Raw genomic sequence first — 18,709 nt, 5'->3', positions numbered from 1 at the left:
GATCCGCCCCTGTAACGTCGTGTCAGCATGTAACAAATATCATATAAGTACGTATAATAATCACAATCATGTTAATCATACTGAAGTGCTTATAACAAATAGATAAATGAAATTATCAGAAAACAAGGACGGTGCACCGGTTTCCTAGCCCCAAACATGCCGGAAAACATTGAAAATTATCCTTACCTATTTGAGCAAGGTATTTACAAGTCATAACGTCGTTTAGAAACACACTTAAAATAAGTTTCCTGCGGATTGCATTGAGAAGTTGTTAAAATGTTTGTGTGAAGGAAAAATAGGAATTATTTAAAGGTGCATGGCGACGGGGTAAATGGGAGTTTTTATGTTTGCGAAGGAAACGAAAATGGATCATTCTAATACGATATGAGGAATTATTTAAAGCCTAAAATAACATGTACATTCTAAAAAAAACCATTATAGTTATCATGTAACTATAATTAAAAACTGTTCTGTATACTAGGCGTAGAAATTGATTTTCCTGTAAATTAATGATATCCGCAAACCGATTCATCTATGTCGTAAATCTATGTCGTAAAAGTGTTTACTGCATGGTTGTTATCAATAAGAATTATTGCTGACTTAGTCTGTCAATGTAACGAGTGTGATCTCCCAATTAAGTGCTGTAATTAAACATTTTCTAATGTGTTTTGCAAGGGAAATACATAATTATGTACATTAAACCTATTTTTATTGTTTCTGCCAATGATCATATATCATGGCCGCTTTCTCTTTTTTGGTTTTAGAAGGGGTCGGGGGTTGGGGGGAGTTGGTAGTGCGCTTTGCTTCTGTTGACCTATTTCGTTCTGTCAAAATGACACCAGAGACAACATATATATATATAAAATGGTCTGAAAACCAGGTAATCAAGCGCCCATAGCAAAACTTTTACATGCCACTATACAGTTTGTCAAGCTCTAAATCGTTCCAAGCATAGAAAAGTTGTAACAGAAACAATCAGAAATATGCCATTACTTAAACAGTGAATCTGCTTTCAGCCTCTTGTTTCTCATCAGTCGCAAATCGATGCCGTGGTACTCGACTTATCCCCTTGCTTCAACTGTCGCTTGTTAAAAACACCATCAATACATCTTATACAGATAAAATAACACTAATATATCATTTACATGTTACTAATGACCTATAAGGACATATAATGCAGAAGATAAAAAGCTTTGTCGGGAAGCTATAAATATGGACAAGATAAATCTACTACGCCTATCGGCATATACTTATTTGTTTTGATAATTATCTGTGTTAGGAGATTAACCTTATATAAACTGGTAGAGTACAGAACGAATATACATTTCAGTGGTGAACTACGTATTTTATTTTCAAAAATATAGGATTTGTAAAAAAAATTACCACTACGCAGTCGCAATTGTAAGTATTTGTAATCTTAGTTTTTCTTTCTAAATAACTACATGAATACTTTATCTATGTTGACATCTCATGAATAGATGAAGATAAATAAATTAAAGTTACACACGAAAAATGAAGAAAAAAAGAATCGCATAAGTACCAAAAATTGCAAGACCGGGAACGACACAGGATAAGCGTCTTACGCATGTTATGCTTTATATTCATAATCTGTCCTCTGGTCGATCTATCCAAGTACATGTATCTAAAAAACGAAATCACGTTATAGCTAGTATAATACTACTTACATTTATAGATAAGTAGTAAACAATTTGTGTGTACGTAATAATATTGTGAAATTAGTAAATCATCCCATCATAAATGAGGGTCTAGATGGCAGGTTCTTCAACCCGGTATTCGTTAATTTTCAAGTCATTTTTCTTTATATTTTCTCAACCTTGCCTATTATTCTCTTTTCCTTATATAATAGCACCAATATTTCTTTTTTTTTTATTTTTTGTCTGTTAATTTTTTGTCTATTCTTTTCTGTTCAATTTTTTTCTATTCTTTTCTGTTCATTTTTTTTCTATTCTTTTCTGTTCATTTTTTTTCTATTCTTTTCTGTTCATTTTTTTTCTATTCTTTTCTGTTCATTTATTGTCCCATTTTTGCACCATTCTCTATAATAAATTCTGTAAATCCAATCCAGACCCAAACTCCGAAACAGTGGTGACGCTGTTTCGCTTAAGTCATTAGCGTAGTAAAGAGGACGTAACCGCTGTTTCGGCGTTTGATCCAGACCCTCATAATTATTAGTTTCACTGTACACAATTACATCAAAATTTTAATGTTAGTTTTGTATCCAAACCATGATATATCTCAATAAAACCATATTATATTCAACTGTAAGGTTAAGGTACGTCAACAGGCCAAAAATCCAAACCACTAGGAAAACATTAGCCTATAGCAGAGACATGTATACTAAATGTATATGTCTCTGCCTATAGCTTGCATGACTTATAATAAAAATAGGAAGGGAAATAGGGAATGTGTTTAAGAAATACCAACCCCAACAAAGAGGGAAAAAAACACAGTATAAGGCAAACAGTGAGTTTTAAACACAGCGAAAAAATCCCGTACCCGGAGCTTCTTAAGACTCCTACATCGTTGATCACATGGACTATATCCTAAATCTTTTATCAGTCTTAAACATTGATACAAGTGTATCAGTCAATCAGATATCACCATGATCACAGTCAGTCGTTTTATTTACTTTATCGTAATCCCTGTATCAGCAATGATACATTTATACACATGTTTATACATTAGTTATTGTATTTAAAGGTAAAAGTAGATTTAATGACTTTATGTGAAGCACGTTGAACTTCTGTATCAGCAATCTGTCATGATATTGATACCAGTCACGTTCGCACCTGCTTTAACAAACCACAACAGAAAAACACATGCTTATACTTACTTATAGTACACGTTTAATATAATCAGAGTACATATGATATAGCTATTTAGATATCACACACCGTGCTCCTGTATGTACTCAAGTTTTATATATTATACATGAATTTTATATATAAAAAAAGCGTACTTCTATACAAATTCCACCATACTCTAACTGCTGTGTAACGTATGGTTCGAAAATAGGATGTACATGTAAAGTCTAGGTCTTGGCTAGACAAAAACACCAGACCATATTTTTCATAAAATAACGTCTTAAATTGTTAAATTTATTATTATATCTTGTAAAACAATTGAAATTTTATTGACTCTCAGTTTGATATTTCATTTTTATGCCCCACATACGGTAGTAGAGGGACATTATGTTATCTGGTCTGTGCATCCGTTCGTCCATTCGTCCGACCATTCGTTCGTCCGTCAGTCCCACTTCAGGTTAAAGTTTTTGGTCAAGGTAGATTTTGATGAAGTTGAAGTCCAAATAACTTGAATCTTAGTACATTGTTCCCTATCCTACGATATAACCTTTCTAATTTTAATGCCAGATTAGAGTTTTTACCTCAATTTCACGGTCCACTGCACATAGAAAATGATAGAGCGAGTGGGGTATCGGTGTACTGGGGACACATCCTTGTTTATTGATATTACATGTAAGAATAAAAGCATTTAATTTCACTTAATCTTCATAATAACTTACTGTAGATATATGTTTTAAAATGAATGCAAATAGTGTGAGTTACTTGCGTTTATTAAATTAATATCAGATTATATCCCTATTGGGATTCCGAACAAAAGTAGCAATTCAGCCATTGCACTTTAAACGCGTGTACGGTGTTATAAATTGGTGTTATGTTAAGAGTTTTAGCACGAATTATGTAACATTAGTATATGATTTTCTAAACTGATAAATAATTTCCATCATGATGTGAATGGTGTATAGAATTTAAGATCGTAATGACCATAATAGCATGCCAGTCAATAAAATGAAAAACAAAATGTATTGTTAACTTAATATATTTGTCCAATAAATGAATGCGTAATGTGAGATTGAAAATTGCAACATGATATAGAACAATCTATTTATTGTTCTAAACTAGTAAAACGAGGAAATATATGTTTTCATGATTTAAATTGATAATGTTGAATACAGAATAAATCAACTTTTACTTTTTATTTCAGTGAATGAGATCTATCACTTATCTAACTGTTTGAAGTGTCGGAAATGTTACCACATGTTCAGACGTCAACGTTGTTCAAAAACACTTGTGATTACAGTTGCGATCGCCGTGACCTATATTTTGGCGTGCAACTTTTTTACATTGTATCACTTGTCTAAATCAAAGCCAAACTACTTTGTTCACAAATATGGACTTTTATACCTAGGACATCTACAAACATTTAAGAACTGGACTTGCAAACCAGTGCTATTTTCTAAGATCCCGCTGCCATCAACGGCCTTGGCTAGTTATCCAGGATCTGGAAATTCGTGGTTACGTCATTTACTTCAGCAGACGACAGGTAAGATGATTATAGACCTTCCAGTGGACCTGCGCAGGATTTGTGTTCATCATTAAACTGTAATTTGAATAAATCGTTTAAGAATAACTTAAATGACACCCACAAGGTTTTGGTTTAAGTTTGACCATTTTGTTCAGTTAAAAAAATAAAAATATAATTTTTGCAACATTTTGAGCAAAAGGCAGAAGGTACGCATATTGAAATAGTTACAGGAGTTTGGAATACAACACTCATATACTCTGTAAGTAGTTTAACGTTTGCTCCAATGTTGCATGTAAGTGGAAGTTTTGAACGTTCCAAAAGGTGTTGGCAATATTTTTCTATAACTGTTACTGATAGAATTGAGAATGAAAACTGGGAATGTATTAAAGAGACAACAATCCAAATAAAGAACAAAGAACAGACCAAAAACCACCAATGGGTCTTCCAACTCCGCGAGAAAATATTGCACCTGGAGGTGAGCTTCAGCTGGCTCCTAAACAATAATGTATAATACATTGTACTAATTTCGCGAAATGGACGCCACACTAACTTAACCTCGAAACATGTAAATTTACCAAAACAAAAATAAAAACAAGACAAAGGCAAAGATTCCCGACTTGGGACCAGACATGTTTTGTAATTGTTTTCATTTAATGTCTTTTTGTATTCGTCCTTTCTGTTATTGTAGGCATAGCAACAGGAAGTGAATATGTGGACTTTTCCTTGAAATATCATGGATTTTTAGGGGAAGGTATAACAAACTCTTCTGTTCTGGTTGTCAAAACTCATGAATATGGAAATACAACATTGATGAAATATGACAGAGCTGTTCTATTAATCAGAGCACCGGAAGAGGCACTTTTAGCAGAATTCAACAGAAGATATGCAGGTCATCTTGGGCATGCGCAGAAATTGCATTTTAAGAAAGGTATTTATCAAGCAAAATAAAGACAAATTATGTGTCGTGGAACGCGGGATACTTTGATATGTAAACGTGACCTTTGTTTGTCAACCATTTAAAAAAAAGCCCATACATCTACATTTATATTCACAAGACATTAAAATTTTAAATTTCAGAACACCGGTAATCAAATATCATTATGTATGAATTTAAGCTTTAAGTCCTTTAAGACAACAATAACTTTAGTTGTGGTTAGAGACACACCGGTACTTTGATGTACGTTTGACAGAAACGCGTAGATTTAAAGAGTATTTGTATTTAAATGATTTAAGACTTTGATATACATGTACGGACGAATCTTTCATATTCAGTTTCCAGCAGGATTTCACAAGCTATAAACTTGAGTGTGTGTGCATTAAATTGGCTCCACCTGCTTTCATGATAAACATATTGAAAATATAATAGTAAGAATATTTCAAAATTCCTTTTTCATATTCACAATGTCATGGACTTTAGAGTTTTGATATTTCATAACTTAAATATTTCTTTATGTTATTTTGATTCCCATATTTTTGTTAAAATGAATTATCTTTGAACTCTTTCAATTTGAATCTTTACAGAATGGAAGCCATTTTTCTTCGAGGAAATGGACAACTGGTTTAATTTTAATAAAAGATGGCTGACATTCAAAGAAAAACTACATGTTGTGAAGTATGACGAGCTGATACAAAATACCTCAGCAGAGATTGCGGCCTTATTGAAATTCTTAAACATATCCGTGTCTAGTAAAGAATTGTTGTGTGTTGTCCGAAATGTTGACGGTCATTTCAAACGACCTGGGACTAATCATAATTATTCAGGTCAGAAGTTGTATCAACCATCAACTAAACAAACATTGGCTGCATACTGGAGAGAAATCACAATGTTAGCCCATAAAAAGAAGCTAGGTTTGTAAAATTTGTTAACCTAATGCTGTTCTTGAAGATATTTTATGAAATAAAATGTATGTGTTCGTGATAATTTGTTTTGAAAGATATTAATACCGTGAAAATAGATTTGATAAGCAAGACGTGCATTTCGTCTACCAAAGACTCATCAATGGCGCTTGAATACCAGTATATATATAAAAAAAAACAAAAAAAAAAAACGGCCAGGTAAGTACAAATCTGAAGAGCATTGAAATTGCCTCTTGTATGACCACATGTAAAGGGTTTATAAAAAAAAACCAAACACAAAACAATAGTAATCGTCCTTGCTACGCTACGTTACTGTATCCTGATTTTTGTAAAACGGCGGAGAAGCGAATAATGGGGCAAAATTAATCTCAAATTAGAAAAATAGTACAACGTTATGACAAAATAACCACAAGAAAAAAAAGATGAACGGAAAAAAGAACAAATTAAACACTACATAAAAGAAATAAAGAATGAGCAAGACCTTTACAAAATTGTGTATCTGCTCTAAAGAGTAGTTTTTTGCAAACTATAACATTTATACTATGAAACTAAGACTAACACTTTCTAGATGATAAAATTTAGTGTACATTCGGAATAAGCAGTTCATTTTAGGAAAAGGAAAATGTCTGGTTAGTGCGAATTGTTGCCTAAAAGTACATCTGATTAAAGATCTTTCACATTTTTTAAAGACGGAATTATCTACTCCAAACAATGATTCAATACACTAGTTCAGGGAAAGCTTGTTCGCGACCTAGAATTCTGAGTGGGTCAAGCGTTTAATTAAAATTCATACGAGAATATGCGAGATTTGGACGAACTGGGGGCAAAGTCATATATGGTACATATCAATATTCGATGTTTAATAGGCGTTTATTAGGACGCCCGCCGCTTTCCCGTTTACCTGTGAAGTCGTTGAGTGTCATCTGTTTTTTTGTTTGTTTATGTTTAAATTAAATAAAGTAAAATAAAAATATTTTGAAAAATTTCGAGACATGGTGTTTGAAAATTACGGGAGAAAATTGGAAAAGAAATTTGAAATTACGGCTTGCAAATAACCAAAACGAAAAATTTGATAAAGAAGGAACGAGATCCTTCAAGTCACTGGAGGCTGTTTCGAACTTTGAGGAAGTTTATGTGAAGAAATATCATTTTTGGCGAATGAGATCTGAATAATTTCCTAAAACATGCTGGCGTAATGGCATTAATTGCCAAAACAGTATATCATACAATGGTGACACTACACTATATATTCTCTTTAGCTTTTGTCTGGAAAATATAGATAAACAATCTAAATACTATGATTGTTTGTAATACGGAGCTTTTTTAAAAGTTGTTGCTGGTCATCACACATAGTCGCAATGAATGATATTATGCGATGTCTTCAATAAAAAAATAAACATGGGTTCATAAATGTTATGTTTTCAATATTGTATAAAAAATCTGATAGCTTAAACTTGGAGCAGTATATACGTTCCTTGTTCAAACCATAAAAAATAAGTTCCCATAAAATCAAACAGCTACAGGTCGTCATATGGAATTAAACTCTTAGCAAAAAAGCTGCACCCACTAATAAGATATATATACAATGTCTTTACTCTGACTGTTGCATTTTGAACAAACGAGTGAAAATTCAGCGCAATGTAGAACAAAATATTTTCGACATTCAAATATCATTATCATGATCTTGAGCTGCATGGATATGCAACTGGACGTTTAAACAAAACGGTTATTGATGACTGCGGGAATATATTTAACCTCAAACAAAACATGAAATTAACTGTTCAGGAAAAACGGAGTCCATCTAGTAGTATAATACGGAAAAATAAACATAAATATTTGCAAAATTTTGCCCTGGATACTGTATTTTGGACATAAAGAAGCTTCTATCCCAAATTTCCCGAAATTCCATCATGTTTGACAACGATTTTGATGTAAAACAAAATCTTTAACCACAGACTGAACTTAATGCTGAAGTAGTCGGCGGAATCTAAGATCGCTAAGTATCGCTTTCGCGAAACTTGTCAAAAAGAAGCTTGTGTGTCAAAAGATCCAAGTAGGCAGTTATTTCACTCATAAACCTTAAAGACCTCCGTGTTTTCTTCAAGACGACAATAATTGATTTTTTGTCTATAGGGGGAGGGTGTGTGTCTTTTTTCTATAGTAATTGTAACAAATAACAATTTTTTCTCACATTTAGTATCATTTTTCTACATATTAACGTGAATTTTCTGACACAAAAATAAAATAACAGAACTGTTCATTAAAAGTATGTAATCAAATATGGCATGGTATTGGTTGCAAAAATTTGATATTTTTCATTCAAATGCAATATTTTTCATTTAATTGGTATATTTTTTCATTTATATGCAATATTTTTTCATTTATATGCAATATTTTTTCATTTGTATGGTATATTTTTTCATTTATATGCAATATTTTTTCATTTATATGCAATATTTTTTCATTTATATGCAATATTTTTCATTTGTATGGTATATTTTTTCATTTAAATGGTATAATTTTTCATTTATATGCAATATTTTTTATTTTAATGGTATAATTTTTCATTCAAATGGTATAATTTGTCATTCAAATGCAATATTTTTTATTCAATTTGTATAACTTGTCATTGTAATGCAATATTTTTCATTCAATTGGTATAATTGTCGTTTTTTTATTTATATGCAATAATTTTTATTTATATGCAATAATTGCATTATGGGAAATTGTTTGACGTCACAAGGTCAAATTTGCAACAACGTTTGTGATTGGTCGATATAGTCGGGCAGCCCCTGCTTGACTCACATGTTGAAGTTGGCACGTTCTCTATGAACTCCCCTGGTTTGATTAGCTGTTGATATCTATATATGAGAAGGTAACGTTTTGTATAACTGTTTGCATTCCCCCTTTCTTTCTCAACACGAATGCATGACCAAGAATTAAAAAAACGCGTCGCCCCACTAACTAAATCTTGCGTTCATGCGAGTCCGGCATTGCAGGCTGATACTGTTAGTGTTACTGTTAGGATTATGTACCCTTGTGTTGATTCAATACTAAACATATGGAAAGTTTATAGAAAATCCATAGTCCAAATAATTATGACGTCTGGCAAGGCTATTTTGATTTTTTTTCTTGGACGCCTTCCTGCGACCAAAATAGCCTTGCCAGACGTCATAATTATTTAGACTAGAACATGGATCCACAGCCTTTTCTTTTTAATCTTGTTCCCTCAAATAAGGCAATTTAATAACTGATAGATATCGGAGTATTGCTCGAAATTTCCTCAAAACAAGTTTATTACTGTAGTTATAATAATGGTTAAAACAAATAAAAAATGAGCTCAAATTAAGTACACCTTTTAGGGTGCACTTGACTGGCTCAGCACCACTCCAGATGTTTGGGAATTTACAGGTTGCTTATATTTTTTTGTAAACAATTAATAAACACAAGCAAATTTTCGAAAAGCAAGTGAGTAATCTATGTTTGAAATTTTATAACAAAAATCTCTGTATTGAAGGCTGTGGATTTTCTATAAAATCTTGGTTTATTTGCCACAAAGTACTCGCTTTGTTTATAAAAAATCCGTAAACCAGAACTGGAAGTTGACAGCAGGTTCATCAGATGGAAACACTTGTTGGAAACAGTTGGGGTACATCTAATAACCAATGTAAAAAAGTGCCGAAATATGCACCACAATGGCCGTTTATGGAAAAATTGGAATGTGTTCTAGTTCCCATCTCTGAATCCCCGAATTAGATTTTTTTTCAACGTCCCACTGTAGTTAATAATTACTATATGTCTTTGCATATTTCAAAACATATTTTTCTTCAGGAATTGTTAGCTCTCTAGAACTTTTATTTGTCAGCATATTTTGTTCATATTTATACACATAATGCAAGCTATATATATTCATAGCCTCTCATACACCTTGTATCATCTTACAGCGAATATAGGTACTATCCAAGCAGGCGTGAGCGATTTTGATCTTACACGGTAACGACAAATCTTTCTTTTGTTCACATAATATCAATGTGACTACTTCAATCTAAACATAATTGCTGTTTTAAGAAATGATTTGATCGTAGCTTGACTAATTAGAGATGTCTCATTATTTTCCCAAAACAAGAGGGATTACTAAAAGCATGTGCAAATACTTGTAAAAGAAGTTGGCCCTCGTCTCATCCGATAGAATGTCAATGTGTGTGTATAATAAGTATATATAGCTGTTTCAATAATTGGCACTGAAATCTTTTCGATATTTTATCCCTAAAGAAGCCTTGTGTATGGTGTTTGGCTGACCACATACATCCTTATGTACGGTGCATAGTTAAGTTGTTGTACACCGTACACAAAAACTTTATTTTCATACTCGTTTATTACCCAAACAGTTTCAAAGAATGAGTAATCACAGGTAGCTTTATGATTGGTAACCATTACTGTTACCCTGTAATAGGTTTCTTTCAGATAAAACATGTAAATGTCTCAACAACTGTATCGAAATTGAAAGTGGGTGTTGACTTTCACAACTATTTGCGCATGTTATTTGTTCTTATTTGAATATCAAAGTTTTTTTATGAATAGGAAAAAATCGATGCAAAAATTATTTGGGAGCAGGAATTTCAAATGTTGAGAAATGTACATTGAATAATGAAAAAGCAAAACAAAGATTTCCGTTACCTTGTAAGGTCAAAATTGATCATGCCCGCTTGGTTAGTACCTATTTCCAGTGTACTGATGATACACGGTGTCATAGGACAATTTCGAATTTCGGCCAGATTCACTTTTATTTCAAGGAGAAATTGCCCTTTAATTATATGAATGGAAATTTGTTGTTTCCAACTTGTTAGCACTGACTAGAATAATGCTAAGTAACATAAAACTAAGATTAAGTTCAAATTCAGGTGGTGTCACTTTGACTGTTTCTGAGTTATGTCTTTTCCAATTTGCACTTGTTCACCACCTATTTAAGCATGACAATCAATCCATTTTGCCAGTGGAGGATCCATGTCATCAGACACAATCTTGTTTTATTATGCGACCACAAAAATATATTTAGGATCATAATAATGGTATGATGAAGTAATTGTTGTCCATGTTGTCTGCGTCGTTGTCCTTAGACACATTACGTTTCTAGACAATAACCATGATAACTTTAGTTTAAGTGTGGATCTAGATATGATTTTTTTTTAGAAGGTTCAATACCACAAGGTTGGGATTAATTTTGGATGATGGTCCCAACGGTTTTGGAATTCAGACTCAAAGGGGGCCAAAATAAGCATTTTTCTTTAAGTTATTACCATGAACTTAGAAAAATGCATAATATATATAAGATAAACACATAACAAATCAAAAACAAACAAACTGTGCGCATCAATGAATACATTTTATGATTTATAATCACCAGAGCATGAAATGAAGTACTATGCAAGCTTCCAAGTCATGCAAGTAATTCCAAAGTGTCCCATGTAAAAAGCATTATCGCTATTTTAGGAAATTTTCCTTTGATCTTGCTGACTGGTGATTTCCTTTCTCAGCAGGAGTCAAGACAAGTGATATGAACAATGATGGCAAGAAACTAAATTAAATGAGGCACATGGATCCTAATGAAACTGACAATGTCGTCATAGTTACAAATAGCGATCAACAAATTATCATTGCAATTGGTCATCTCAACTGGATTGCTTTTCTCATTTTAGCCATATCATCTCAGGCGAGAAAATCAATCTTGTTGAGATGATCAATGATAATCTGTAAGAACATGTATCTAAATTATATGCCTTTTAAAGCTAACTAAAGCCTTTTCCTATTGATTTAGTATGGTTCATCAAAAATGATTTACTTTAATTAGAAAATGAGTTATTCAGTCCATGTATTCAGTTTCTGCGCAAAGTTTCAAAAATTCTCAAGTGCCTAATTAATATAAAAAGTAAAATATTAAATATTTGGTCAACAAATAACAAACATGTGTTACTAAACTATTAGGAATAAAAAGAGAGGAGACAACTCGCGAAAGCATGTGTAATCACACTGTGTGAGAAATTAACTAAGTTTCCACATCCCATGTCAGAATCTTTCATAATAAAGGTTGCAGTCTTGAAATTGACTGCTCCATAGGCTAACATGCAAAACAGCTGATCTTTGAAAACAAAAAAATAAAAAAATAAAAAATGCTAGCCTAATTTTGCTATATATAAAAAAAAATTCATGTTCATATCATGTATGTACTAATGTGAAATTGTGATTTAATCGAAAAAAAGGGGGTTCTTGCCACGAAGAATAAAAAGTGACGCAATCCTGAAGTCAAAACATTTTTTTCCTACTTTCTGTTTGCTATTTTTACTAGGCCGCACCACTTCCAGTAAACATGATATCCTTCCACTTTCATGGATTGATATCCCCAAAAGATGCAAGTCTATATATATGTTTCAATTCAGCATAAACCTACATGTATAATCAAACAGAAAAAATTGAGTTCAGAAAAAAATTCAGAAAAAAATGCACTATTTTGTTCCCCTCCATGTTTTGACATGCACCCGAAACTGGAGTTGTAATACAAGACTGCTACCTAAAGGTTAATACAGTTAAAAATTAAATACAATACTGACTGCCAATCCTGCCTAAAGTTTTTAAAATCTGACAAAGTCAAAGATGAAGCTTAGTAAGTTACAAAAATTACATCCTTGGTCCCTTGCTATTACACATTGGTGGGTTTTCATATAGCGCTCAAAAGTGACTAAAGCCCTCAAAATCCTAGCTTAGATCCAGATTCACACATGCATGTTTATTTCTCTGAAATGAAAATATTTAAGTTATACCCTTGACTGTTCAGAGTGTAAAATATCACTGATTTATACATAGAAATCTGATAAATTGCAGAATACTATACATGCTGTAGCTACAAATGCAACACCATGGATATTAGCTGTGAAATATTGGCTCATGTGATAGGTTTGATGGCTTAATGACATTCTTCTTTTTTTTGCAGAAGATGGCAACATACCCAGATCATGAACATGATGAAGAGCAAGAAGAGTCTATTTTTGAAATTTTTTTCCAAGACTTGGACGAAACGTTATCATATTGTGAAAATATCCCAGATAACCCTCCAAATTGTGACATAGAATACTTTCGCAACAGATTGAAAAGTGCAGTGGATGGCTTAAATTGTTTAGAATTTAATTTAGTTATAAATAGAGCTAATCAGAGCTTAATTGAGAAAATTCAAACCCTATTATCTTGTCTTCAGCCCCTGAGAGAACATTGGAGCACGATAGATTTTTCTATGCCATCTAGTTTCTTGAGCATTGTTGATGGAGCAGGATGTATTTCAGCGACTGATAGGCTGGGAAGGCCTCCTGCTTTTATATGCACCGACCAAGTGGAATATTTGTTTAAAATTGGTTTTAAGATAGGTGAAATAGCCAGAATGTTCTTAGTGCACAGAACAACACTATGGAGACGACTTAAATATGAGGAGAAGAATCTGGTTAGACATACTATGATAAATGATTCAGAATTGATGTCAGTGATGCGAGAAATCGTTAACAGTCAACCACATACTGGTGTGAGTATGATGATTGGCCACTTAAAAGCAAAAGGTATAAGTGTGCAACAGTCACGTGTAAGGAGAACTCTGCGTGATATTGATCCAGGAAGCACCTTGATACGATGGGGCTTAACTGCAGTTCGCAGGAAATACTCAGTTGCAGGGCCTAATGACCTATGGCATATTGATGGACACCATGCGCTGATCCGCTGGAAATTAGTAACACATGGAGGTATTGATGGTTTTTCGCGATTAATAGTGTTCTTAAAATGCTCGAACAACAACTTGGCGGTCACTGTTTTGAACTCGTTTTTGAAAGCAGTTGAATCGTACTCATTACCATCTCGAGTCAGAGGTGATCAAGGAAGTGAAAATGTTTTAGTTGCTAGATATATGGAAGAAAGGCGAGGCTCTGATCGTGGTAGTTTTATAGCAGGAAAATCTGTGCACAATAGCAGAATTGAAAGGCTTTGGAGAGATGTTTATTATGCTGTAATTCAAACATTCTATTCATTGTTTTACTATCTAGAAGGAAATGATCTGCTAGATGTTGATAATCAAAAGGATCTGCTGTGTTTACATTATGTGTTTATACCTCGTATCAACGAAGCACTCTCTCAATTCGTAGTGGCATATAATAGTCATGGGTTAAGAACAGAACGTTGTTGGTCACCACAAAAGATCTGGGTGAACAGCATGATTCAAAAAAACATTCATTCAGCTGAACTGAATAGTGAAAATATTTTAATTGATGGAATTGAGCAGTATGGAATAGACCCTCAAGTTAATGATGTTCAAACACATGGTGAAGATATTGGCTCATTGGACATGCTGAATATGCAACCAGATCATGTAATTGTAGATGTGGATAACTTGTTGAGTCAGGTTGACCCTCTTATTCCAAGTAATGAACATGGAGTTGATGTTTATCTTGCTGCAAGAGAGATTGTACGACATGATGATGTGTAGAATTAGATAAAAATAAAACTCTGTTTTTTTTTATTTTCACTGGTACATGTAGATTATTGTACACTGACCCTGTACTTGCCCATGTTAAGATGATGTTATTCATGTTAAATTATATTTGTGAAGTCAAAATTACTTTAAATGTATAACATACATGTACATTTGAATACATTGTATGAGACAACAAACCTTTACAAAATGTGAAATAAAAAGATAAATACAAAACATAAAATGTACAACAAGAGAGTACACACTGAAACGTCTCACCTGCTTTACTTTTCACTGATATTATGTTGAAAGTCCTAAATATAAAGCTTAACTATAACTATCACACATGATCCAAGAAAATGAGGTCATATAAACCAATCAAGAAATACAGATGAAGGATGTCTCCGGCTGTGGGAATTTCTCTCTACATTGAAGACCTGTTGGTGACCTGCTGTTGTTTTTTCTATGGTCGGGTTGTTGTCTCTTTGACACATTCCCCATTTCCATTCTCATTTTTAGCTCACCTTTCCTGAAAGGAAATGTGAGCTTTTGCCATTACTTGGCGTCCGTCGTCGTTGTCTGTCGTCGTCCGTTGTCCGTTGTCCGTCGTCGTCGTAAACTATTTCAAAGATCTTCTTCTCTGAAACTACTGAACCAATTCCAACCGATCCTTAGGGTATCTAGAATAAAATTTGTGTTTTATTTTCCATTTCTTCAAAAAACATGGCCGCTATGGCTAAAAATAGAACATAGGGGTAAAATGCAGTTTTTGGCTTATATCTCAAAAACTAAAGCATTTAGAGCAAATCTGACATGGGGTAAAATTGTTCATCAGGTCAAGATTTATCAGCCCTGAAATTTTCAGAGGAATCAAAAAACCCATTGTTGGGTTGCTGCCACTTAATTGGTAATTTTAAGGAAATTTTGCAGTTTTTGGTCATTATCTTGAATATTATTATAGATAAAGAGAAACTGTAAACAGTAAAAATGTTCAGCAAAGTAAGATCTACAAATAAGTCAATTTGACCAAAATTGTCAATTGACCCCTTAAGGAGTTATTGTCCTTTAAAGAAAATTTTACACAATTTGTTCATCATATTTGCTAACTTTAAAAAATCTTCTCCTCTGAAACTACTGAACCAATTTCAACCAAACTTAAGGTAAATGATCATTAGGGTGTCTAGAATAAAGTTTGTGTTTTATTTTCTGTTTCCTCAAAAAAGATGGCCGTCATGGCTAAAAATAGAACATAGGGTAAAATGCAGTTTTTGGCTTATATCTCAAAAACTAAAGCATAAAGAGCAAATCTGACATTGGGTGAATTTGTTCATTAGGTCAAGATCTATCAGCCCTGAAATGTTCAGAGGAATCAAACAACCTATTGTTGGGTTGATGCCACTTAATAGGTAATTTTAAGGAAATTTTGCAGTTTTTGCTCATTATCTTGAATATTATTATAGATAAAGAGAAACTGTAAACAGCAAAACTGTTAAGCAAAGTAAGATCTACAAATAAGTCAATATGACCAAAATTGTCAATTGACCTTTAAAGGACTTATTGCCCTTTAAAGACATTTTACTTAATTTGTTTTACTTGTTAGCTTACTTTAAAAAATCTTCTCCTTTGAAACTGCTGAATCAATTTCACCAAACTTAGGCTGAATGAGTTTCAGAGTATCAAGTATAAATTTTATATTTTATTTCCTTGTCATCAAGAAAGCCTGTATGGCTAAAATAGAACATAGGGGTAAAATGCATTTTTTTGCTTTTGAAGAAGATATGACCAGATTCAAGAATATTTATATAAATTGAAAAGCCAAAATAATCATTGATGAAAGATTTAAGCAAATAATTTAAGGTGAGCGATTCAGGCTCTTGAGAGCCTCTTGTTATGTCGTGTACATGTTACAATCATTCTATACACTAAATATAGTAAGTTGACCTATTGCTTATAAATAGCTTCAAAGAAACAGACTGAACTATGGAAACTAAACAATGAACGATGAAAATGAGGTCAAGGTCACATGAACGATACTTGGCAGACAATTACAGCCTACTATACTTCCATACAACAGACATATTTGACCTATTGCTTATAGTTTTACACCAAAACACCTTGCAATGAACAGTGAAAATGAGGTAAAGGTCAAATAAAACCTGTGAGACCGACACATAGATCATAAAATATTTCTATGCATCAAATATAGTTGACCTATTGCATATACAATTAAATATTACAAAAAGACTAAAACTAAAAAATAATAATTTTTTTTATCTCTGAGCCATGAAAATGAGGTAAAAGTCAGATGACACCTTACAATCATTCCATATAGTAAAAGAAAAAAGACAACAAAAAAATAACAACTGAACCATGAAAATAAGGTCAAGATCAGATTGTCAGTTTTCCTATCGAAGGTCGGTGGTTTTCTCCAGGCACTCCGGCTTCCTCCACCAATAAAAACTGACCGCCACGAAATAGTCCAAAAGGGGTGCTTAAAAAAGGCGTAAAAACACCAAAAAAAAAAAAAAAAAAAAAAGGACAGATGACACTTGCCAGTTGTACATTTTCACCTTTACAGTACTTCCGTACCAGAGAAAAACGAAGACCATTTGTTCAGGACATGTCATAGATCATGACTCTTAAGTTTCAAGATTTTTGAAAATTGGAGGCTCACAATGACCCTGCATGTGTAGCCCTTTTGGCAATCCTTTTTTGGTCTATCTTAAGAGCTTTATAATATTCAAATATATGTATGGTTTAATTTGTTCATATATCAGCTACTTTGTACTTGAGAAATTGGAAAAATATGATTTCCCGTAGGGTTTCTATGTAAACTTTGAACCCTGGCTGTGGCCATTTTTCGTCAGACCAGAACAAAATAAGGATTTATGTAAAGTTTCAAACCATTTTGTCTAGTAGTTTCAGAGACAATCTTTGAAAATTGGCCAAACAGAATCTAAGATTTGCTCTAGCGGACATGTTTTTCATTGGACTAGAACAAAGTAGGGTCATTTGTTAAGGACCTTGCACTGACCATTCATGCGATTTTTACTTAAAATCTGTCAAGAGGTTTCAGAGAATGAAAATGTGAAAACTTTATGACAAATGATGGTCATAACTTGATGGCAATTGGACTTTTACTTAGGTGAGCTAAAAAGTGTTTATGAAAATCTTCAAAATTTATTATAAATTTCCAAAAACATACATGTAAGAATGTGGGTTTTTGCACTTGGACCTATATATACACATAACACATACTTTAATAAAACATTTTAATGAAAATAAACCTGACAGTTATGTTCTCCATAAATTGCAAAACAAAAGTTCATAGTATTATGATAACATTAGATCTAAATATTTTATTTTCAACAACTCATCAGTTTCCCTAACTGTTATACATGTTTTACAAAATAATCAAACTCAGATGTCTGTGCAGTTTGAGTCAAACAACAATTTAACATATAAAGCACCCAAGTTTCTTTTTGGAACTTGTTCAAAACTATAACATAATAAAATGTTTGGCAGGGCACAGCTTGACACGACCGCAGAAGTGGAACCCTGAAAATGGGGAGCAAATATGGACACAACATTCGAGTTTCATACAGCTCTGAATTTGGATTGTGATTAAAAAGTTGACACTGCATAGGTTTCTGACACAGAATGAATGGGGTCTAAAAGCTGAAAAGTTTTAAATTGGACATTCACTTTTTATGGTCCATTTTCCAAAATTTAAATACATGGTTAGATTCAGCGTATCAAAGAACCACAAGAACTCAATTTTTGATGAAATCAAATAAAGTTCCAATTTTGGACCCTTTAGACCATAATGTGGACCAATTTGATAATGGGGACCAAATATCAAAAATCTAAATACATGGTTAGATTGAGCATGTCAAAGAACGAACCCCTTATATTCAATTTTGGTTGAAATCAAACAAAAGTTTAATTTGAACCCCTATTTGGACCAACTTGAAAACTGGGCCCATAATAAAAATTCATACATTT

At 32.9% G+C, this 18,709-nt stretch overlaps 2 protein-coding genes across 4 annotated transcripts in view; both read left to right on the top strand.

Moving 5' to 3' along the window:
• Positions 1 to 1,160: 1,160 nt before the first annotated feature.
• The window catches only part of LOC134680818 (WSCD family member GA21586-like), a 60,065-nt gene continuing 42,516 nt past the window's right edge, over positions 1,161 to 18,709 (top strand). The window contains exons 1-4 of the mRNA XM_063540056.1: positions 1,161 to 1,401; positions 4,027 to 4,365; positions 5,036 to 5,275; positions 5,869 to 6,195. Coding sequence (XP_063396126.1) covers positions 4,080 to 4,365; positions 5,036 to 5,275; positions 5,869 to 6,195 — 853 coding nt within the window. The 5' untranslated portion in view covers positions 1,161 to 1,401; positions 4,027 to 4,079. The remainder of the gene's footprint in view (positions 1,402 to 4,026; positions 4,366 to 5,035; positions 5,276 to 5,868; positions 6,196 to 18,709) is intronic.
• LOC134680817 (uncharacterized) lies at positions 8,867 to 14,752 on the top strand. Of its 3 annotated transcripts, none has more exons than XM_063540054.1 (2): positions 8,867 to 9,079; positions 13,190 to 14,752. In XM_063540054.1, exon 2 carries the CDS (start codon positions 13,193 to 13,195, stop codon positions 14,717 to 14,719), a length of 1,527 nt encoding a protein of 508 aa, XP_063396124.1. In that variant the 5' UTR covers positions 8,867 to 9,079; positions 13,190 to 13,192; the 3' UTR covers positions 14,720 to 14,752. The 3 variants fall into 3 exon arrangements, with proteins under 3 accessions (XP_063396124.1, XP_063396123.1, XP_063396125.1); XM_063540053.1 differs by lacking the exon at positions 8,867 to 9,079 and adding an exon at positions 9,097 to 9,615; XM_063540055.1 differs by lacking the exon at positions 8,867 to 9,079 and adding an exon at positions 9,098 to 9,672.

This window comes from Mytilus trossulus, chromosome 8, assembly GCF_036588685.1.
Source record: "Mytilus trossulus isolate FHL-02 chromosome 8, PNRI_Mtr1.1.1.hap1, whole genome shotgun sequence".
NCBI lineage: Eukaryota > Metazoa > Mollusca > Bivalvia > Mytilida > Mytilidae > Mytilus > Mytilus trossulus.
Note: the sequence above shows the minus strand (reverse complement) of the source record. Positions and strands in the feature narration are given on the sequence as shown.